The 23,783-nt window shown below is 39.1% G+C and overlaps 1 protein-coding gene across 1 annotated transcript in view; it reads right to left on the bottom strand.

The window, feature by feature from the left end:
• Nucleotides 1–23,783, bottom strand: part of LOC122800838 (neurogenic locus Notch protein-like) — a gene marked incomplete in the record, with an annotated part of 809,298 nt that overhangs the window by 312,779 nt on the left and 472,736 nt on the right. The window contains 1 exon segment of the mRNA XM_044070145.1: nt 12,484–12,672. Coding sequence (XP_043926080.1) covers nt 12,484–12,672 — 189 coding nt within the window.

Genomic DNA, 23,783 nt, shown 5'->3' with positions numbered 1-23,783 from the left:
TCTGGCCCAGGTTAGGTGGCAGAAAATTGTGGTATGAGTTATAGCCTGGTTATGCAGGGGTGCTCTCTGGAGCCTTGAACCAGGTCTCAGTCACTGCACAGATATCAATGTTTTCCATTTTAAGGAGTGCCTCGAGGGAGTGCATTTTGAGATTTACACTTCTAGCTTTGAGTAGTATTACCCTCTGGTTTTCCTTGCCTGTTCCTGTTATGGTGGTGAATTTGTCATTTGAACCTTGCCTAAAGAAGGCACTATAGGAGCAGCAAGAACCATAGCCGGTATCTGGAATCCCAGGGGTGACAGCTGCAGGCCATCTCTGGCAAAGCATCGTGGTCTGTCAACCATGTCATCCCAGACAGATAGATACTGGATCCCCTTAGAATGACACCAGAAGCTTAGCCAATTTTTGAAGTCAATCATTGTGTCCTTGTACTGTGGTATCATTATGTGTGATGGCAGGAAACTACTCAGGTCTAGGATCATACCTGTCTGAGCTACATGATCAGAGAGCTCTTCCATGTCTCTTTTCATATAGTCCATGTAGGTATGTCTCAGGTCATTCACACCAACATGGGCAATGACAGAGTCATATTTGTACTTGTTGTGGAGTGACCTGAGTGTGCGGGTTATGTGTTGATCCTGGCACCTGACAGGCAGCTGACAGCAACCTTCTCCTTATTTGGCCTGGTGAGTGGGACATCAGTGTGCCTGACTATAGAGTCACCTATGACTAGTGTGTTGGGTACGTTGTTTTGTCTTATGGGCTGTGGTTGAGTGGCACACTGAGTCTGTGGGCTATGTGTCAAATATGTGTGTGTATATATATATATATATATATATATATATATATATATATATATATATATATATATATATATGCTTGGTTTTGGAAATTAGATAGTTCACATGGTGTTGTGACACTTTACGCTGACTTTGGTGTATAGGACCTTGGGTTCAAGACTGGACATGGCTGATTAATTAAAATAAACATGCCGCTGAGGTTTTAGTACTTGGCCGAGTGGACTATTACATTGGGGGTACATGTGGGGGCAGTGGTTTGCTGATGTGGCTCAGACCAAGCAGTTGGTTATTAATGTGTGTGTGTGTTTTGTTTTTTCTATTTATTTTCTCTGCAGATGGCTAAATTACCTGGACTGCGACAGCATTGACAGGCCATAGTGGCTCAGTCTGAGGGACTCTTCCAAGAGGTGTCAATATCAGAGGCAGTTGTGGAGCAAAAGCATTCACCAGTTAAGAAGAGGAGATGTTCCACATCAAAAGCTACAGCTTGGGAGAAAAGGCAGCATACAGCAAGAAGGTGGTCACAGTTGGGGCATTGGTTCCGAGCAGGTCTCAAGACAGAGGCTCAGGTAATGTTTTTGCTTCATCAGTTCTGGCAGGGGAGATTGGCACTGAGAATGTGAGGTAAGTGAAGAAGAAGGGGAACTCAGAGGTAGGTGACCTGGGAGAGAATGGCATGTGCTAGAGTGTGCGGAGATGGTGGTTGCAGGGGCATCAAGGTATGGTGGGGGGTGTGTGAGTGTGAGTAGTGCAGGGTCAAGGGATAGCTTGGCTTTAGGTTTGGACATAGGTCCCAAATTTGGTCTTCACCCAGGTGATTGGCTAACCACACAGGCATTGGGACAGGGGTCAGGGGCAGTCTTTTTGACCCCACACATTCCAGCGTCAGTGAAAGAAAAATTCTGGAATGGGGAGTATGTCGATGTATTTGAGTTAATTGATGCAGAAGGGGTGCAGCATTTGGTAAAGGCAGAGTTGGCTAATAGTAAGGATTTGTTGGCAGCTATGGTGGGTTTGGGTAGGAAAAGTATAGGTAAAATTCGACCCAGGACATGGGATAACTGGGTGGCAGGCTTTATTTATTACATGGCTTTGCATCTGGAAAAGGACAGGTCTTTAGCTTTGTCCCTTTTGGGTTATTTTCTTACAATTCAGGAGACGCAACATTTATGGCCAGGGAATGCATAGTTATGGTATGAACAGTAAAAGAAAGCGAAACCAATAGACAAACAGGTATCAGAAGTGCAGGTCAGGACGCAGCTCGTGCGGATACGGAAAGTCACTAATTCAAGAACAGCAGAAAATCACTGATGCTGGAACAGCAGAAACAGAAACAGCGAGCTCAGTACAATACTTCTTTATTTCAACGTCTCATAAAAACTGGATAGTTCCACAAAAAATCCACAGTTAAGTGAGTTCTGAGGAAGATTGGTTGTACCAATCGAAAGCGCTTAACTGTGGATTTTTTGTGGAACTATCCAGTTTTTATGAGACGTTGAAATAAAGAAGTATTGTACTGAGCTCACTGTTTCTGTTTCTGCTGTTCCAGCATCAGTGATTTTCTGCTGTTCTTGAATTAGTGACTTTCCGTATCCGCACGAGCTGCGTCCTGACCTGCACTTCTGATACCTGTTTGTCTATAGTTATGGTATGATCAGTGGTTCCATAAATGGAAGGCAGTGGATCATTCACTACGCTGGGAGGTGCATCATCCTGATATATGGTTAGTTACCATGATGGATACCTATGGGGGGGTTTAATAGACTGGGAAATGAGGAAGAAGGAGTTGTGGTGTGTTGGTCTTTTAATAGTGGCTCTTGTTCTTGGGTAGGGTGCAAATTTCTGCACTCTTGTTCACGGTGTGGAGGAAGTTATTCAGCCGTTCACTGCAGTTGCCATGACCTCACTGCCTTGAATTCGAATTTTATGGCCCGGGAGGGTGGTTTTCCTTTCATTCAATGGTTTCAAGCCATGAGGGGAAGAGATAATTTTTGTGGATCCTGGGGAAGTGGATTCTTTAGGGGGAATATGGGAATGGGGGCCTTTCCCTATTAAGGTGGAGGTTCTACGTGGCATGTCCAAGATCTTCCCAACCTTGCGATTAGAAATGAAATACTACAGGGATTTCAACAAGGGTTTTTTTTTAAGTCTAGTGTGGTTGTAGATGGGGTGGTTTACAAGAATCTACACTCAGTGAGTGGGAAGGAAAATATATTGGAAAGATTGGTAGGGAAGGAGTGTCAGGCTGGCCAGTTATTGGGTCCATTTGAGAGCCTGTCTTTTGGTAATTGCAAGGTGTCACCCCTGGGGTTAGTGCCAAAGAAATGAGCTGGGGAAATTAGGTTGATTCATCATTTGTCTTATGCTGTAGGGGATTCAGTTAATGTTTTTATTGCGGAGGAGGATGTCAAGGTCCATTATTCATCCTTTGATGATGCCATCAAAGTGATTAAGGATTTTAAGGAGCCATGGTTGGTAAAGGTGGATATTGAGTCTGCTTTTCATTTTGTGCCAAGCAGGCAGGATGATTCACTGTTGCTGGGGATGGTGGTGGGTGACAAATACTATTTTGACAAAGCCATGCCAATGATGTTCTGTGGCATGTGCAACATTTGAAAAGTTCAGTACAGTGCTACAGGGGGTATGGCAGGAGAGGGTGGGTACACAGAAGGCTGTTTATTATTTGGATGATTTTCTGCTAGTGGGTGAAGGACAGTTAGGGGCCCAAGAAGGTTTGCAGGAATTTATGAGCATGTGTGAGGAACAAGGGGTACAGTTGGCCCAACATAAGATGGAAGGTCAAGCTAGAGCATTAGAATTTTTGGGATTAATGGTGGATGCTGAACGGGGACTGTTTTGTTTGCCTTTGGATAAGATAGACAGGCTGAGGACGGTGATAAGGTTGGTTGTGGCTAAGGATAAGGTATGGGTTCGGACAATTATGGAGTTGTTAGGACTTTTGAATTTTGCCTGTCGAGCGGTACACCCGGGGAGTACATTTTGTAGGTCAGTGGCATTTATGCTGAAAGGGGGCAGGGGTAAACAACATTGGGTTAGGGTGACCAAGTTGGTTCAAGAAGATTTGTTGTTGTCATCCTGCTTTTTGGGACAATTAAATGGGATTTCTTTTTTGGCGGTCAGACAGGGTGGGGCAGTTATTCACAGATGCAGCTAGGGGCATTGGCATGGAGACTTACTTTGGAGGGTGGTGGTTTGCAGCTAAATGGCCTCAATTATGGAAGGAAGAATGGAAAGGTGATGTGGCGTTTGTAGAGTTGATGCCTATTTGGGCAGCTTCGGTAGTTTGGAAGGACCATTTACGGCACAAGCAAGTAATTTTCCATTCGATAATATGGCAGTGGTGAGGTTTTATAAAAGAAGATGGCTAAGTCAGAATTGTTACTGTTGGTCTTACGTAAATTGGTTTTATAGAGTCTGTTAATAAACTTTTCATTTACAGGAGTGCATGTGCCTGGTGTGAAGAATGACATTGCTGATAATTTGTCCCGATTTCAGTTTTACAGGTTTTGGCTGTTGGCTCCAGGAGCAGAGGAAGTGCTGGAACTCCTGCCAGAGGAGGTGTGGAACCTTGGGTCGAGGTAGCTAGGAGGTTGGTGTGACATTCTTGGGCTCTTCCTACCAGGAAGGCTTATGGTAGGGCTTTTTGTGAATTTGATCAGTTTGTTCTACAACTGCCAGAAGATGAAGGGTTGTGGTCGGAGGAATTGTTGCTGTGGTACTTGCTCAAGCTTGGGGGTTAGGTAAGGCTGTGCAAACTGTTAGACTGGATTTGGCTGCCATTAGCATTTTTGCCCGGGTCTCAGGGTTACAGGATTTTATGGAGTCATGGACATTGGGATGTATGTTGAAAGGTTGGGGGAAGTGGATGGGGAACGTAGGGATATGAGATGGCCACTGACGAGGGCGGTGTTGAAAGTTATGTTGAAAGGATTAGCGTTATTACAAGGCAGTTCTTTGGATTATGTTATGTTGGTCATGTTGTGTGTATAGCTATATTTTGGTGCCTTCCATGTGTCTGAGTTGTTAAGATCATTATTTTGGAAGGATCTAATGATAGGTGCTGGGGTGATTATTAATGGGTTGCAAAAGACTAAAACAAATCAATTGGGTAAAAGTTCAGTTGTTGTAATCAGGGATGATAAGAATGTTAGCCTTTGTCATGTAAGGTGGGCCAAGGAATTCAGAAGGAGGCAGATGGGGAGTTTGTCTGATTTAGTTTTCTGTTCGATGGATGGGAAGAATGTGACAAACAGTAGATTTGTATATCTCATTAGGAGAGGTTTTCTTTGTATGGGTTTTCCAGTGGATATGTTTGCAGCTCATTCCTTTCAAATTGGTAGGGCTTCAGATTTAGCTAGGGAGGGCAGTTCCATTGAGGCTATTAAAAGGGTGGGGAGGTTTTCTTAAAATGCATTTTTATCATATATTAGATAAAATTTTGTTGTGCATGATTATTAATTTTCTTTTCTTCTATTTTAGGAAAGCAGATTGTCATCCTGGGTCACTCATATATCCACTAGACAGGGAAATGTGCATTGGTTAGGGAGGATGGTAAAAATGTGGGGTTGTCTCATTTAGGATGGTCAGTGACTTGTCATGCGGTTAGGGGGTTAGATGGGACAGGTTGATGCATGAGTCTAAGCAGGTAAAACTGCGGGTGGGTTGGGGTACCCCAGAATATTAGTGATTCATTTGGGAGGTAATGATCTTGGAATTTTTTTCTAAGAAGCATTTGGTAGATTTATTTATTATTTATTTATTTTATTTTACATTTGTTGATCGGGATTGTCAGACTGAGCTGAAGAGCACTTTTTCAGCAGAGGCCCGGGGAGAAAAGATCCAACATATTAATGAATTTTCATTATAAATTAACATTAAACAGCAATGTTACAGGATTATTACAAGGCATTAAATAGCAGTACAATGTTATACAGTGTCAATAATCAGGAGTATAGCAAAACTATTTCAAGATGTATAAATTAAAATATGTAATTAAGATTAATATATTTTTTGGGGTAAGTGGTATATATTATTTTACATGATTTGTTGAGGTTGCAGATATTGTACCTGGGTATGTGTATAGCTTGGTTAGAGGTTGTCAAATGTCTCGATGTGTTGGTGTGAGTTATTTAAAAAGGGGGGGCCTGGACAAATGAGGTTTGGGACAGACCAATTTGTCCGGGACCCTCTTTAGGCAGTGTTGGGGGATCTATATTAAGAGTGAATGGGTAGGGGATTTCGGTTTTGGTAGGTTAGGTTACAGGGATTAAGCTTTGGATAATAAAGGGTTAAGTAGAGGGAGAACTTAGGGGAAGTGATGTAGGTTAGGGAGGGACTTAGAGTAGCTGATATATATATGGGGGAATAGAGGAAGTGGTCACATTTTGGAGAGAGTTGGTGTCCCTCCCTCCCTCCCGAAAGATTTCCTTGTTACAGTTTTGTTAGTGTAAGGGGAGGAGAAGAGGGACTGGATTGTCCTCTTCTGTTCCCCCTTGAGGTAAGGTGGCCATGGATTGAACTGGGGATTAAGTGAGTTGCGGGACGCTACTTGACTAAAAGTGAAATTCATTGGTTAATGGTTGGTTTGAAAGGAGATGAGAAGGTATGCTATCCATTTAAGGTTTGTGGGGTGAATAGTTACGTTGCCCTGAGATTGTTAGTTTGGTGAAGTTATTGTTTATTGTTATTTTCCAGTGTGAATAAAGTTTATGTTATCTAATATAATTAATAAATGTTATCAAACAGCTTTATGTGTTGGTGTGAGTTATTTAAAAAAGGGGGGGGGGGTTGGGACAACTGTTTTTGGCATTGAAATAATGCAAATGCATAGCACATATTTGATTAAAGTACTTTACTCTTTTTTAAATTAGGGATAAAGTAATGAAAATTAGAAAATACGTTTCATTCTGGTGTTTAAAAAGAAATAGAATAAGCACATTGTAATATATATTAACCAGGTCATATTTTGGAGTAAATGGGTACATATTTTAAAGGAAGTATTTTAAGGTCTGATTTATTGAGGGCTCAAACATTATTCTGAACAAATATGGTCACAGATACTTGATGTGACACATTCATCTCAAAGACTACAAGTTAGAAAGTCTGCTGTAGGTTAAAACAGGTTTAACCCCATAATAAGAGTGTAGCAAAGTAGTACAGAGTCACAGTAGTATATACATTGTACATTCATTTCTTTTAAAAATGTTCTAAGCATGCAGACAGCTGAGATGTAACATGGAACTTGAAAAATAAATTTAATCTCAACTTCCTCCTTTAGCCTACTGCACCTTTATAAGCAGCGGGTGACCCCATCTTTCACAGTGGCCAAGTGTAGTTCTTCTTTAATTATGCAATATTTTGTTTGCTGATACTATTAAACAGAAGTGTAGCTGGTTCAACTAGTGTTCTGTGCCAGTACTATCAACCAGCACCCCACCCGCTCAACCTTTTAAGTGAAGAGCACAAAAAAAATTGATGTTCCTTCTACTGGGACACCAACCATGTCACAAGCTGCATGACAGGCCAACCCTCATCCCCCTGCCATTCAGGTCCCATTTATGTGCCCTGCCCCCCCAAACCTCCTTTAACATATTCTATTTAAAAAAAAATTCTTCTTCTTCTTATTCTTTCAAACTGCAGCAAACAGTTGCTACAAGTTTATACAGTGCCTACAGTGCTCATGTTTTAGTTTAAAAAAAAATAATTTCTTCTTTTTAAACTGTAGCAATCTGCTTACTACAAATGTAGCAGATACTTGTTACAGTTCATACCCTGCTTGCAAAGAGTGCTATTGTGCTCATATTTTACTTAAAAAAAGTGTTCTCTTTAAACTGTAGCAAACTGCTTGCTACAAATGCAAGCAGTTGCTACAGTTTATACCTTCTCTGCATGGAGCACTACAGTGGTCAGGTTTGACCACAAATGCAATACCAGCTTTTAAAAGACAGTGTTTCATTAAAGAATGATCAGGATTGGCTGATCACCCCCCCAAAACTTTGTACTAGGGGCAGTTGCCCCTCACACCCCACCCTAGCTAAGCTGCTGCTCATAAATAATGTTTCTGCTCCACAGTCATACACAGTTTACCTTTCCCAAGATTTCCAGTGCTCCTCCATGGAAAAGAAGGTAAGGAACAGACTACATGCTGTTTTACATGAAATTTTATATGCAAAGATCAACTTGTGAAAGACAATTTTTAACTTATACCAGGTATGTTAATGATACATTTTCTGTAACACTTATGAGTCCTGAGCAGGATTGCATTGTCCAAAAGAACAAATCACAGCATTCAACATGGATAACTGAGGTCTGTTGGTCAGCATTCTGTAATTGTTTGGTTTCCAGAGACTCGTTCATGTTTCTCTATAACTTGCTCAGAAAAGTCTTACCACTGAGGTCAGACTTGCTAGCCTAAAGTTCCCCAGACTGTATTTTTGCTATTTCTCTGTGGAGAATTCACTGCATTTTTTTTCTGTCCACGGGAATATCTCTACCAATGAGAGGTTAGTTATATAGTTGTGTCATGGCTTTCCAGTATTTCATCTTGTTGATCTTTGCAGGAATATAAGGCTGCATAGTATGGAGAACGAATAGCTGGCAATGAACCAGATATAAACTGATTACCCTGTGCTTGGCTAACTTTATCACAGAAATAGTCAGAATCTTGAGCGGTGTTTTTTCAAGAGAAGGGAAGTACAATTCAGAATGCAGTGAGATGCCACAGTCAAAAGACTGGCCATGTTCAGACCAGGATAACAAATCCATTTGTCAGAATACTGGACCCAGAAAAATGTCATAATCAAGATGGGTATGACTGCACATGGTTCGGTTTTGTAATTACAGCTGCTGTTATTCCCAGATGGAATGCATTTTTTCATAATTTTAAGGGATGTAGAACTCAGGAAGATCTACATACAGCTATCATTCTGACTAAAGTATATTATAGAATTAAACCTACAGCCATTTCTCACATTCTCATTCTATCACAAAATGTGATGTGCAGAATATATGCAGAGGCTGAGTTGATGTAGATGGCTTCAGTTCAGGTTGCCTTAGTCAGAATTAGCATACTTTTTATTAATTAACGTAAGGGCAGCTATTGGCCATGGTAGTTGGTTTTAAATTAAGAAACTGTCACCCCGTTTTGCATGTGATACACCTACTATCTTAAAGACTAACTTCTTAATTTATAATGCAGTTTCCAAGCACTGCCCATATTGTGTGACTATTGTGCTCATACCTTTCCCTTCACTGACAGCCATTCCCCATGTTTAGGGAAATGTAAGGCCTACAGTCACTTAATTGGCTCATTTTCTCAGTTGCTCATATGAGAGTTACTAGATTTACATGGTTTACCACCATATGGTCGACCGGTGGATGGTCAAGCCCAAATGTCCGAAAAGAGTGTGACAACATCCCACATTTGCGAATGCAGATGTTGTGAATAGCAAACTCCCATCCCCCTTTTGACCCATGGTAGCACTCATTTTTGGATGTAGAGCAGTTGAAAATGTCATATTCGGTGTTTTTGCGACATTCTGACCATTCGACATGCTAGGATTCGCTAAATATATTAGGACATATATAGGTTCAAGCACTGCATGCTTGACCATATGGTGGTAAACCGATTTACATATCACTGAGATATTAATGCTTGTATGTTAGTGCTTACTCAGTGGTCTAGTATCCTAGCCTCCTAGAGAAAGATCAAGCCAGGTATGCACTGCATGGCACTATTTTCCAAGTCCAAAGTAAGAATAATAAACTAAGGAGTGCGGCTGTAGTGGTGCTTGTGCCCTTCCCCAAAAATGCTTACTTCCTAGTGTTACAATTGTTGATGTTAGTACAAGCTTATATAGATGCAATGTAAATTTTTGTTCCCAGGCTCATTATAAAAAACTCAGACAAGACAAAATGGCATTGTAAAAGTGAATTTTAAAGAAATACTGAAAAGAAAAGTGGCTGCGGTAGCATTATCGCCTCACAGTAAGACGCCGTCCGGTTCGATTCTCGGCTAGATCGTCTTCTGCGTGGAGACATGCATGAATGGGCGTACCTTCGTTGAAGGTTGTACATCAGGCCTGGCAAGCCGGTACGTAAAAATCAACTGCCAATCATTAGTGGACCGGAGTTCCGCTGTGGCGACCCCTAACCAGGAAAAGCCGAAAGACACAAACAAACTGAAAAGTTCTAGTAATTTGCCAAGACAAAAGAAAATGTCTGAATTTATTGAATGCATCATTACATCATCTGGTGCTATTTACATTGTATGCATCTTGTGTACTTTATAATGATTTTTAAAACTAAGTATGCTATGATGTCTGAAGAGAGAGAGCCGCTGTATAGTCTATAATAAAACAGTGAATTTTTGTTCATGAACACAAATTGATGAATCAGATAGTTCCCATGATATGTAGAAACCAAGGAGTTATGCTGTTCATTTGCGGATATTAGCCTAAAAAAATCTATTAAATTCATCAGTGTATTTCCGGGTTTAAGATTAGCAGGGGAAATGGATAAATGTTGTTAAGGGAATAGGGGTTGCGTACACCTATACAAGTATCATAACTGGGGGTACAATTGTTATACTGCAGGTGCTCTACTGTTCTTTTCCATAGGGGTAGGGATTAGGTCTTCGTTATAAGTTGTTTATCAATATTTTGTTATGAATTACTTGCAACTAGGATTGTGTCGGTGTGGTTCATTTTCATTTATATAAATGTATCATTGCTTATGTCATAAGTGTCATAAGTCATAATAAAGATGTTTTTTGCTTTATAAAAAGGGACAGGAATTGAATGATTTATGTAATGTTGCTTAGGTTATATGATAAGTAGCAATATATGTGAAGTATAATGTTTGTCAATGTTAATTTAATACATCTTGATTACTTTTGTATAAATGTAAATTTGCCTATATCTCAAGTGATAATTCAATAAAGGTGTTTAAAAATATATTTTGTTATGAATTTTGTACTGCCCAGCAAAATAATTTAATTTCTTTTTGAACAACAAGCATACTAAAAGTATTAAACCAAATTTTAGAACTGAAACTATTAAATATTTGTCAGTGCTTCTCCTTTTATTAATGTGAGTTATTTACCTTCAGCATCTCCTGTCTGGTGGTCTGTAATTATTCTGACAGGCAGAAGGTAGAATGAATAGTGATTAACATTAAAACATGCAAGTATAAAACAGCAAGTGGTGAGAAATACTGAGACTGTGGTGTTCCTGAAATAAATGAAACAAAATAACATCGACAATAAAACACTGGAAAATTGAAGTTATACTAGGGGAGGGTTTATGCCCATTCTCCGTTATTGTGTGACCTCAGAGTTTGTACATATGATTAGCAAGGAGTATGGGGGTACAACTCCCTCATTGGTAGGGGCAAGCTTCCCTGCAAAAACATTGAAAAATGTGGTTCAACTTTGTCAGGTTATTCAATGTTTTTTTATGTGGTTAAATTATGCAACATTTTTCAATGATTTGTGGGGGGGGGGCAAGCTCCCTGCATCCTCCACACCCTCTGCTAATTATATATACCAACTACAAGATCAGAAAACAGTGAGGAAAAGGCAGAAAACCACCCCCAAGAATAATTTCAGTTTTGTCAGCTTTTTTGTAAATGTTTCTGTTTTTGCTGTTATCTGATTAGTCACATTTTTGAGATTGCTCTTATTATTGCTGATCAAAAAAGCCCTGAATTTCTACAATCAAGATGCATAAAATAAAAATAAAATGCAATAATGGGATTCCTTAATTATCAGGGCCATCATTATGATTGCCAACTTGCGTAAAGATATCCAAGCTATGCTTTTGCATTATGAGTCACTTTTCTCAAGAAACAGCAACAATTTTGTTCAGCACTTCTTGCCATTGTTTGTTGCATTACAATATTTTTTTCACATAATTTTTTAAAAGGTTATTCCTCAGTATCCTTTTGATAATATCAGTTTGGTATCCAACATCCCTACTTGACACTATCCATTTTTCCTTGTAAATCTAGCGAATGTACTGACTGATTGGACATAGCTTCTTTACTTTTAGCTGCAGAGTTAGTTCTACTGCCATAGATATTTCATGATAAAGTCATGCATTTGAACTTAATTTTTACAAAGTTAGTATTTAGCAGTAAAAATGTACCAAACTAGATAATATTCTATTTATATTCTTCATGTTTGCAATCACATATTAGAGTGCCATTTACATAAGGCTCTCATTTAGGCCTATCCCCCACATTGCATATTAGTAGAGCAGGTTGGGTAAATATTCATTTACACACCCATTAAAATATTATTTTAGTGCCTTGGGACTGAAATTGAAACTGCTGCCATCTTTATGTATGCTATAATTTCCACACACTCAGTTATATCCATTAAGACTGGAGGTCTTATTCAGTCAGAAGCACGTCTGTTCTGCTTGCAACCACACACTTAGATAATGCAGACAGCAAAACTAGCATGATGTATAGTTGCCACATGGTTACATATCATAGAACAGGTTTTTCAAGTGAAAATCACTGAAGTAAAATGCAACTTAATTATGTACATTTTCAACATATCATACTAATTCCATGTGATAATAGCGAGCAAATATTTGGATCTGCAAATTATCATCTAGAGAAATGTATACGTTGACAGTAGTATATATATTAACATACCTGGTAATGGATTTGGATTAAAGTTATATCCATCATTAGCAGATGTCCCGATATTGTATGGAGAACTGCATGAAGGTACACACTGTCTGCTTTGATCTGGTCTCTGTATTGTACATGATGCAATTCCAAGGCACAAGTCAGATGGACATGAAAGTTGTTTACAACAAACCTGACTTGTAGTACTTCCAACTAGTAAACAAAAATAATTTGTTGTGAAGCATTCCATATTCAAATATATGACTTTTAAAAATATATGTAATAAGTCTGACAATAAAGTATAGAAATAATTTATTGACTGACCAGGTGATTTATTAACTTAGTGTTTAGGCTTATCCAAAAGTAAATTTTTACCATAAGTTGGTCAAAAAGCAAAAGCTTTAAACCTTTGAAAAGAATATATAATTAGTGAAAAATCTCCTTGGGTGCCACTTCAAAAATAGCACTGTATACCATGCACAATGATATATAAATACACAGGTACAGAATGTCTATACATTTGTTAGTGTGCTAAAAGCAAAAAGTAATTCACAAAAAGTGTAGAAAATCACACTAGAACACTAAGAATAGCTTGCGTGCAAGCATCTTGTCGCTCACCATGTCAAGTCGATAGGCAGAATTTAATGTCAACAATTTAAGCTCCTTCTGTGAGGAAATTTGTCAGTCTAGTGGTCTGCATGACTGAGCACAAGTACACTCTTTGGCTCATGTCTGCATCTTAAAGTGTTAAATTTTTGAATCTTGTTTAAAGATAGACTTTCTTATTTGTGTAGTCTAAATCAGTAACCAGGCAGTGTGCACACTAATTCTATGGAGCCATCTGCCAGCAATTCAAAAAAAAAATAATAATAATTTGCTTAACCTGTGTTTTTAACATAAAGAAATGTGATTCTTGGTTGGTGCAAGTTGACAAGTTGAGCGTCTGTTACCTTGGGAGGGCAAGGTCCTGAGTTCATGTTTGGTAAACGCATTTTGTATTTATTTTAATATTTATTTTATTTTTTTATATTTCTTTTATTATAAAGTTAGTTGGTGGTGGTATTCTTCACTTGTAGGGCATGTACCTTTACAAATGTTATTATGTTTCAGCCAAATTTTGTGGCTCACTTTGGATTTCTGTTGGGCACAGCATGGTCTTATTATGTTTTTCAAAAAGTACTATAATACCTGTGGAGTACATACATATAGTATTTAACAAGGGTCTGCCAATTACAGTGGGGTTATTGCTTTTAGTTTTTTACTGACAGGATGATTGTTGAGTGGAGAGTCATGGACATATTTGCAGGTCCTTGCTTTGAGCCCGCTTGGACTATTTAATTTGCAATTTTTGGACATGGAGGCATAGCGATCAAAGTAGCTACTTTTGTTTTTCCTTTTTCTAGATCTTTAGGTTATTCTGTTTTGTTTTGTGTGAGGTATCTTGTTATCAGCTCGAGAGCACTTCTGAAGTAAATAAAGCAACTTCATTTAACATTGCTTCCTGCGTTTACATGCCTGGAGTTCTAGATTCTCTACAACAACAGAGCATTCTTGCATCCCATTTTGGGAATATTTACGTATAATAATTCTTTAAAAGATAGCAGTATAGCTAGGTTTAACTCATTCTAAATCGTTGTTTCACCTTTGGGATTAAGATATTTTGTGTTCAATTCCAGGTTCAGGAAATTTTAAAAAAACAGAGAAGTATAAATGGGTTACCATTTCATTAAATTATTTATACTTTGCTGGCAGGTTTTAGGTATGTTAACCTTTTATATAAATTAATATCAGCCACTTCACTTGTATTAAGTTTATATAGGAAATTAATTACTTAATAATTAATGACTTCTAGCAGTTAAATAGGACTGTATTATTTTAATGAATGCCTACACTCAAATGCATTTAATTAATTTAATTTACATATCTAAGCTGAATAGGTATTCTGCATAAGACCCCCCCCCTCCCCAAAGAGAAGTAAGATACACATACTTAAATACAATGGACTATATCTCTCAACTGAATAGGAACAAATCTGAACAGAATCAGGGACAAGTTCAAAAATAATCAAGGATAATTGGGAACAATCAGGGACATTTTTTTTTAAATATTAGTACTATTAACTTGAGATATCATCAAAATAAGAGGATTTGAATTAATATATTTTTTCTGATGTAAAAGAAGGCTATAACTCTAACTATTGTCATTATTTGTTACATATAATTTGCCACCTTTTCTCCAGAAGTCATCAGTTTTATGAAGGATTAAGAGGGACAGAGGTAAAATGTGACTCAAAATCATGAATGTCCCTGAAAAGCAGGGACACTTGAGAGGTATTCCACAGACAGTTTCCTCAATGAACTTTTGTATTTAATCCTTAGTACATCAGCTCTCATTTAGGCAATATTCACTTATTAACAGGCCATATAAGTGGCCATATAAGTGCAGAATTATAGCCATTGCCTTCAGAGTAGATAGAATGCTATATTATGGGGTGAGTTAATGCTTAGATTAGCTAGTTCCCTGGGAAGCTAGTATAACAGCCATAGGTATTATAGTTAGTTGCATTAGTTTTACCATTGGTTTTGCGCTTGTCATAATGGTTAACGTATTTACTACATAGATGCAAGGTCCTGGGTATGGTCTCATTTTTGTCCACTTGAGATGATTGGGTATATTATTCCATGGCTATTTATTTATTTGTTTATTTTAACATTTTCCACTGTGTTACAAATGATAAAGTCCCAGTGGTCAAGGATAACTTCCAATGCACAATAACTTTTTTTCAGATTTGCAGGCCACACAGAAGAAAAAGGGTGCTTTGACCAACAAGAAGAGAGCTCTGACCATCAATGAAGATGACCATACACCGAATGAATAAAAATTCAAGACAATTAACATGCAGAAAGGACATATAATCTTTGAACATGGAACAAAATATGGCTATCCAGTCATTGGACCCCATCCCTGAAGACAAAGGTAACAACAGAGTAGATTTCTTGGTAGGTTGGTTTTAATACAGGGTCAGTCAGTTGAGGAATATTTAGAAAAAAATATAGAATTCCTCTTCAAAGAGGGTAAGGCTAAAATGTTTGACATAGTCTTAGAGAAAGGTTTTGGGTTTATGTGTTCCAGTACTGGTACAGCTATTTCTGGCCTACCACAGGCCAGTCTCAAGAATTATCCAGTGTTGTCCCTCAGAGGTCCAAGTCACAGCAACATGAACCTAGGCTGGCCTAATTTGTAACTGTTATAGGTAAATCCAGCTACAATGTTTCACCAGAATTCACATATGCCATCACCCCGAGGTCTCACATTACAACCCACATTCCTCCCACCATTTGAGATATGCTTATTAGGGGTGATGATACCGAATTATTCAATTTAGTTGATGCTGATGGTATCTAGGGACTCATGGAGGCAGAGAACACCAAACCAAAGATTTGCTGGCCACTTTGGCTGCTCTAGGGAATACGGTTTTGTCCAAAGCTATCACTAAGAAATGGAAAAATTGGGTTGCAAGTTTCATTGTTTACATAGCCATATCAATGAGCAAGACACTAAGCAAGCTCTCCCACTTTTAGCTTACTTAGGAGGATTAGGTTGTGCCTGGTATTGGCCATGAGTTCAGGAAGTTAAGAGCACTGGAGGCACCCTGACAGATTATTACCATTTTAGACATAGAAATTAGCATCACCACTTTAGTGTTTAGGCTGCTTCAAAATAAATTGCAAACACTCAGCTCGAAAATGAAATGTTTTTTGGTGGCAAAGAAAGTTTATTTACTTTTGCTTGTTGAGCCATTTCTCCAAGAAAGAATATTTTGAGAGCAGTCTAACATATGCTAAAAGGAAGGAAAAGCAAGGATTATTGGTTGTGGAGCCCATCCAGAATCAAGGATGATCTTCACTTATGGAAGACCTTTCTATGTAATTTTGAAAGTGTAGCATTCGAGAAGAACCCTTGGGTGTCATATCAGGCTTTTCAATTATTTTCTGATGGGGCTGTGGTGTTAGGTATGGGAGGGTACTTTCAAGGTCAATTGTTTCAGTGGCATGACCCTCATCATGCTCAGAAGTGAGAAGGCAGGGCATTATCCTCTTTGAGATTTTACCAATTTGGATTGCTACGTTGGCATGGAGGAAACACTTCACAAATAGTGTATTTTTCTATTATGTCATTCAGGTGGTTGTTCATGCACTAGTGAAGAGGTCTTCCCATTCTAAATGGTTCCATTCTGTGTTGAGGCACTTAGTGTTACTGAGTTTGCAAATTAACTTCCCAGGAGTAGTTAATGGTATCACTGATAGTATGTCATGTTTTCAGACTTACCAATTTTAACAGTTGGTGCCAGAAGGACATTAGTTGATGACACCTCTGCCAATAGAAATTTGGTTACTTGGCAAGGACAACTTCTCAATCCTTTGTCCAAGTCATGGGCAAAAAGTAGAAAGAATATAGAAAGAAATCACAGTCTGCAACCCTCAGAGCATTTAAAGCTTTTTATCTTGGATTGCCTGCACATGAAAGATATTGGTCTGTCTGTATTGGTGTTCATTACCTGGGGCAAAGACATCTTTTGAATGAAGTTACAAGTTCAGTTTGTATTCACCTAGCAGTGCTTGGTTGGTCGGTTAGTTATTCCAATCTCTTAATCTTCTGGTCATGACCAATCATTGAGTCATTTCCAAGACTGTGAAGAAATGGAGTAAATTTAAAGGGGTAGTCTCAGACCCCAGGAAACCCAAAGGTAGACATCCTTTAGGAAGAATAACAGTAGGGGTTCTGGCCTTCCACTGGTTTCCAAACTTGTGTAGTCTGGGTGACTCTGTTCTCATGATTATATGCAGTCACCTTTAGGGTAAATGAGTTACTTCAGTGGTTGTCCTGGGGGAATGTAATCCTGTGCAGATAACATGTTATTATCTGGCTAAAGAAATCAGAAGCTGGTCAGAACAACTGTCATCAGTAGGTTTGTCTAGGCAAGTCAGGAGCCTGTTTTCTCTGCCCTGTATGCTGGGCTATGGTTTTGCACAAGCTGGAAACAGATGTTTCCCCTTAGCAGGATTTTGTTTTCAGTTTAGTTCAGGTCATGTGATTGCACCTAGGAATGTCAATTCAACACTTCTTAAGGTCTTGATATACCGAGGCATCTCACCTTTATGCTTTTCCTCCTCATATTCCTTTACAATTGGCAGAACATCAGACTTAGTGCAGGACGGGACAGTCAGTATATGTTTTGAAGGGCATAGGCAGATGGGCATCTGATGACTTTCCATCTAACATCCGGAAATAACCTGCCTATTTTAATTACAAGTGAAAAAGTCCTGCTAGTCATAGATCATTCTTTATTTGGAGAGCAGCCTGGACTGCATCTATTCATGTTGATTTATTTTTATTTATTTCTAGTTTGATTACCAGGGAAGACCACTGGGCCCAGAGAGCCTATTTACAGCAGAGGCCCGGGGAGAAAAGCTCCATGAAACAGATTACAGTAAAGATAGCAGTCCAGTAAAAATAAGGTACAACTACAAATACATATCAAATAATACAAAGTGTGAGCACTATTGCCCATAGAGGCAAAATATTATGCAGATACATTTTAACAAATTCACACAGTTAAAGTCAAAGTCAAAAGCTATTTCCAATATTCACAGAGTGTGAGAGATCGTATGGGAATTAGCTATAGAAGGTTATAGCCAGCTATAAGGTGTTTAGGAACTCAGGAGGATACCCTCCCAGGGGCTTTTGTTAAAGAGTTCTAGGTAGGGAGAATGCAGTTACATTTCCATTTGGAGGAGAGGTAGGTGTAAAGCTGTGTTTTGAAGTTGTTTGTATTTGACATTGTCCTTCGTATGGAAGGGAGAGAGTTCCATTTCTTACCTAAGGAGAAGGAGAGGAGAAGTTGTTCAGCAGGATGTTTAGGTTTGTGGATAGTAATCAAGTTTTGGTGTTTAGATCTGAGAGTTCTGTTTGGGGTGTATGGGGGAAAGATGCTGGATAGAGCTGGGTATTTGATTGGTTTAAATATTAGTCTATGTGCTGTAGTAAGCTGGAGGAAGTCCAGGTAATTTGTGAATTCTAACCAGTTGAGGGATTGGAGGATAACACAGTGATATATGGAATGTTTGGCTTTGGTGGCAAATTTAGAAATTTTGTTATAACAGCTTTCAAGTTTGGAAGTGATGGAAGTGGATAGGTTAGTTAGTAGCAGGAAGCCATACAGAAGGGAGGGAGGGAGGTAAGAGGAGGCCAGAGTATGCCTGGTAGAAGTAGAGAGGAAGTGGTTGTTCCTGTATAGCATACCTAGCTTTTGGTGTTTTTTCTTTATATTTTGCTTAATATGGATGTCGAACTTGAGGTGTTCATCTATAGTTACACAGAGTAGTTTGGCAAAGGGAACAACTTTGGTCGGAGAGTTGTTTTGGCTAAGGACTTGGAAGTAATTTTTATCAACAGAGAAAGATTTTGAGGGAGTGAATAGTAGTATTTTAGATTTGTTAGCATTGAGAGAAAGGTGATTTTGGCACATCCAGATCTCAGTAGTTGAGAAGGCAGTCTGAGTTTTAGATAGGATTTCAGAGAGGTTAGAGGCAGATCAGACAATTTTAGAGTCATCTGCATATTGGATGACTTTGGCATTAGGAATAGCAGAGTGAAAGTTATTGATAAAGATATTAAACAGCATTTGTCCAAGGATGGACCCCTGTGGTACTCCAGTAGGAGTGGGTAAGAAAGGTGAGATGCCTGTTTTCCATTTCACAGCCTGATAGCTATCTGACAGATAGCTTGAGAACCAGGAAAGAGTGTTTTGTGAGATATTTAGGTTTGAGAGGTGACTTAGAAGGTTCTTATGGGAAACAGTATTGAATGCTTTAGAGAGATCTAGGAGTACTGTGGATACTAAGTTCCCAGAATCTCAGGCTTGATTGACAGCTTCTAAGAATGAGAGTAGAGCTGTTATGGTGCTATGTCCTGGTCAGAAGCCATGTTTGGTAGGGGTAAGAAGTTGTTTTTTTTTTAGTTAGAAAAGGCATAAGTTGGAGGTGGATGGATTTTTCTAGGATTTTGGAGACTGGAGAGAGAAGAGCTATAGGGTGGAAGTTTGAAATTTTAGTGTTTTTGCCTCCCTTGTGGAGAGGAAGAATAAAGGTGGAATGCCATCATTTAGGGACATAGGATTCCTTTATGGATCTATTAATTAGGATACTAATTGGGAGAGCTTTACTATCAGCAGCAGACTTGAGAAAAAAAGAGGGGATGTTGTCAGGTGCATTGGAGCAGGGTTTAAGTTTGGATAGAAGTCTTTTTATGTAGTTTGTGGAGACAGGTTTAAGATCAAACATAGGGGGGAAATTATTTGGGGACTTAGATGAGGTGGAATGTAGGCAAGATGGGTCTTTGTTGGGAAAAGTTTTCATTAGGTCAGATAGTGACTCTATAAAGAAAGAGTTGAATAGTGAGGCTAATTCGAGGTCAGATTTACTTGGGTCCAGACATGGGTTATTTCTGGAGCCTGGGTTGAGGAGTGAGTTTATTGAGTTCCAAAAAAGCCTAGGGTTTGGGGGATGGTTGGACTGAAGCTTATTGTATTAGGATTTCATTTGTCTTTGAAGATTTGTTTTTTTGCAAAGTTACAGAGCTGTGCATATTGGAGAAGGGTTTCGGGAAGTTTATTCTTTTGTTAAAGCTTCCAGGATTTGTCTCTTTGATGCATAATTTGCTTTGCTTCTTTGGTTAGCCAAGGGACAGTTATAGTTTTTATTCTTTTTTTCCTTGGTGAAGCTAAGGAATTTAGAGCATCTAGGAAAGTAGAATTAAAGTGGTCTATGGCTTTATCGAGTGGAAGGGTTTTTAGAATGTTCCAGTTCATTTGTTTGAGATAGTTAGGGAAGGTTTTGGGGACAAATTTACTAAGGTTGCAGGTCTGAATATATTGATGTTGGTGTGTATGGGAGGTGGTTACATGGTAAATGAATGCTAGGAGGTGGTCACTAATAGAGTCAGGGATGGTGCCAGAGTTGGTAATTTTACTTGTATGGGTGACTAAGATCCAGTCAAGAGTGGACCCTGGGGGATTTGTTTTATTAGGTCTGGTGATGGAGTGGATTACCAGAGGGTTGGATGTCAGAGATGTGGGGTATGAGCCAAGTTTCAGAGATGGCTACAGTGTCAGGTTGGTTATGACTTAGCCATGCTTGAAACTGATGTGCTTTGTTGTTGAGACTCTGGGCATTCAGTGTGAAAATTTTAAGAGTATTGTAGGGGGATGAAAGGTGAGAGGAAGGGTGTGGTAATTATTTGTGGGTGGGTTAGGTCCGGGGTTGGGGTGAATGTCTCCAGCTAAGATGAGGTTATTGAAGGAAGTTATTTTAATGTGTTTTGGTTTGGATTTGGGGTATTCTGGATAGTCTAGTATTCATTTAAGAGCAAGTGTCTTTGCAGTAGTGGAAATAATTCTAGGATTAAAAAGGTGCAGAGGGTTGAGCTGAAACAGAGAGGAGGAGATAGAAAAGAAATTATTATTTGTGTGAGAGAGAAGATTTTTTGTGGAAATATTGAAAGGAGTAGAGAGTGGAAACTGATTGGAGGTATAGGAGTTGGCATGGTATAAAGTTGTTAAGAGGAGTAGGAGGGAGATGGGGGTTCAGAGTGTTAGGAATGGCAAGGAAAGCATGGTTAGAAAAAGGTAGCTTAATATGGGAGGATTTGTAGTTGGACCGGAAAGCTGTGGGGTGAGGGGGGCAGTGAAAGAGTGATGTCTGTAATTAGTGATGCATTTATTTACTGTTGGTGAAAGGAGGAGGGGCAAAGAGGGGAAAGTTTTGATTGGATGGCTGTGTTGAGTGGGTGGGGAGTAGTTGAAATAAAAGTAGGAGTAGTGGGGGTGGGTGGAAATTGGGGGCAGAGTAGGGGAGCGGAGTTAGTCTGTGGGGCGAATGGAGAGGGTAGAGCCAAGGAGAAGGAAGAAAGCCAGCAGTAAGTTATCAGTGAAGCTGAGAACGAGCTCAGAGGTAAGGAGGCACTGGCATAAGTCACTGTGTGTGAAATCAGAAGGATGCAGAGAGTTGACAGGGGATAGGAGCTGAAAACAGGGTAGTAGCAATTTAGTAGAATATAGTAAGTGTACTTATATGTGAGCAGACTACTGTGGATTCCTATGAAGCAAGGCAGAAAAGCGAAATCAAAAGATGGTGCCTTTCCACATCAGGTTTTTTGATACCTCTGTAATTAAGCAGGAGTGGGAGGGGAGGTGTGCAGGTTCAAGGTGGGGGAGTAGGGTAGACACAAAGTAATGCAAGGTTGTTGTGTCTTTCGGCTTTTCCCGGTTAGGGGTCACCACAGCAGAACTCCGGTCCGCTAATGATTGGTAGTTGATTTTTACGTGCCGAGTTACCAGCCCTGACGCACAACCTTCAACGAAGGTACACCCATTTACGCATGTCTCCACACAGAAGACGCTCTAGCTGAGAATCGAACTGGACAGCATCTTACTGTGAGGCGACAATGCTACCGCAGCACCACCACCATGGATTGTGAGTCAGAAAAACTGGACTAAGCCAGCTGCTAAAAAGAAAACAGGAAAACCAAGCTAAGTTAATTTCAGGTCAGTGTGGTGCAGTATTTTCCTAATAACTACAAATGTTATGCTACTAATGTAGTACAGAGTGGTGAAAAGGACCACCACGTCTGCAGGGAAAAACAAAATTATGGGCTGCAGGTACATAGGTAAACTATTTCCAAGAGAAAGTAGTTTTAAGTAATTGACCTAGGAGTACTATAGGAAGACAGAAATGGGGAGGGAGTAGTGTGCACGCGTACAGTGAAAGGGGAAAGAGTATTCAGTTTGGAAGACAGATTAAATACAACTCTAACATACACTAGTGTAGCTGAAAGCACTTTAGTGTTCCACCGACGCAGGGTCACAGTGCAGGGCAACGAGACAGCCTTGGGTTGATTGGAGGTTGGCCAAGACACAGGATGTAACTTTTGCTGAGTGCACTGGAAGTAAAAAGGAAAAGGAGGTAAATATTAGGTCTGAAGTTTTAAAACACTCTGATTACCAAGTAACTATGACAGAGAATGCAGGGAAGGAGCAGCATACCTTGTAAGAAACAGCACAATTCTATGAACAACACCAAATGCAAGGATAGCAGAGAAAAAAAAAGGTAACTGCAGTTGATACCAAGCTATGATAATATACACTGCACTATTATGTATTGTTATAAAGGTTATGAAGACAAAAAACGTAACTACTAAGCTGTTACACACTATTTAACATTCTCCACCAAAAGACAGGAATAACAGTGGTATGCTACAGAAACACAAGTAACTTCTATGATGCTACACACAATGTAACAGATGCTACACACAATTTAACATTCTCCACTAAAAGTCAGGAATAAGTGGTGTGCTACAGAAACAAGTAACTACTAAGATGCTACACCCAATTTAGAATTCTCTAACAGTCAGAAATAACAGTGATGCTATGCAGATACGCAGAGTCAGTTGTATCCCTCGGAGGTTACAATAACTTCTACTCTAATTGCCAAACAGGTTACTGATCGAAAAGTACACATAGCAGGTGACAGTATTCACATTATTGAATAAAGCAGCATTTTACCTGTTATTTAAAGTCACAATATGCTACAAATACAATTCTATACTGGCATAACAAAAACACTCATATGCAGGGCAAATAGAGTAAAGGAAAAAATAACAAAAATGCTCCTGAAATGCAACTCCAGAAAACAAGTGACCAGATAGAGCTGTTACCAACCACAAATATACATGACAAAAAATGCATACCATGTGTGAAACTTCTCAAAAATAGCAATAAAAATCACAAACAAAAACAATACCAGGTAGTACTTACATGTGAGCACACTACTGGAGATTCCTATGAAGCAAGGCAGAAAAGCTAAGTCAAAAGATGGTGCCTTTCTACATCAAGTTTTTTGATACTGCAAACTTGCACTTGGATCCAGTGTCCTGGTCTGTCCATTGGCTTAGGTTTCCTGACCTGTTTTGGCTGCATTTAAAAGATATTTGGATATAGTTATGTGCTTGCTGACCTAGTCCCAAAACAGTACTTATTCATCTAGGATTAAATGACTGGACTCAAAAACCCAAGAAGATTCTTTTGGCCAGAATACTAGTGGGTCCATCTGCCTTAAGGTCATGACACTTAGATATGTGAATATTTGGGTCTGCTGTCATACCTAGGTTTCTTTGACATGATGTTGAGAACAATAAGGCCATTGAATTCTCAAAATGAATCATTAATTATCACTTTTGCAGTCAGCTAAGTCCTTAGGTGTGCACAT

Source organism: Protopterus annectens, chromosome 4.part1, assembly GCF_019279795.1.
Source record: "Protopterus annectens isolate FY-2018-M chromosome 4.part1, PAN1.0, whole genome shotgun sequence".
Lineage (NCBI taxonomy): Eukaryota > Metazoa > Chordata > Ceratodontiformes > Protopteridae > Protopterus > Protopterus annectens.
The sequence above is the reverse complement of the archived record's forward strand: the minus strand, read 5'-3'. Positions and strand labels throughout refer to the sequence as shown.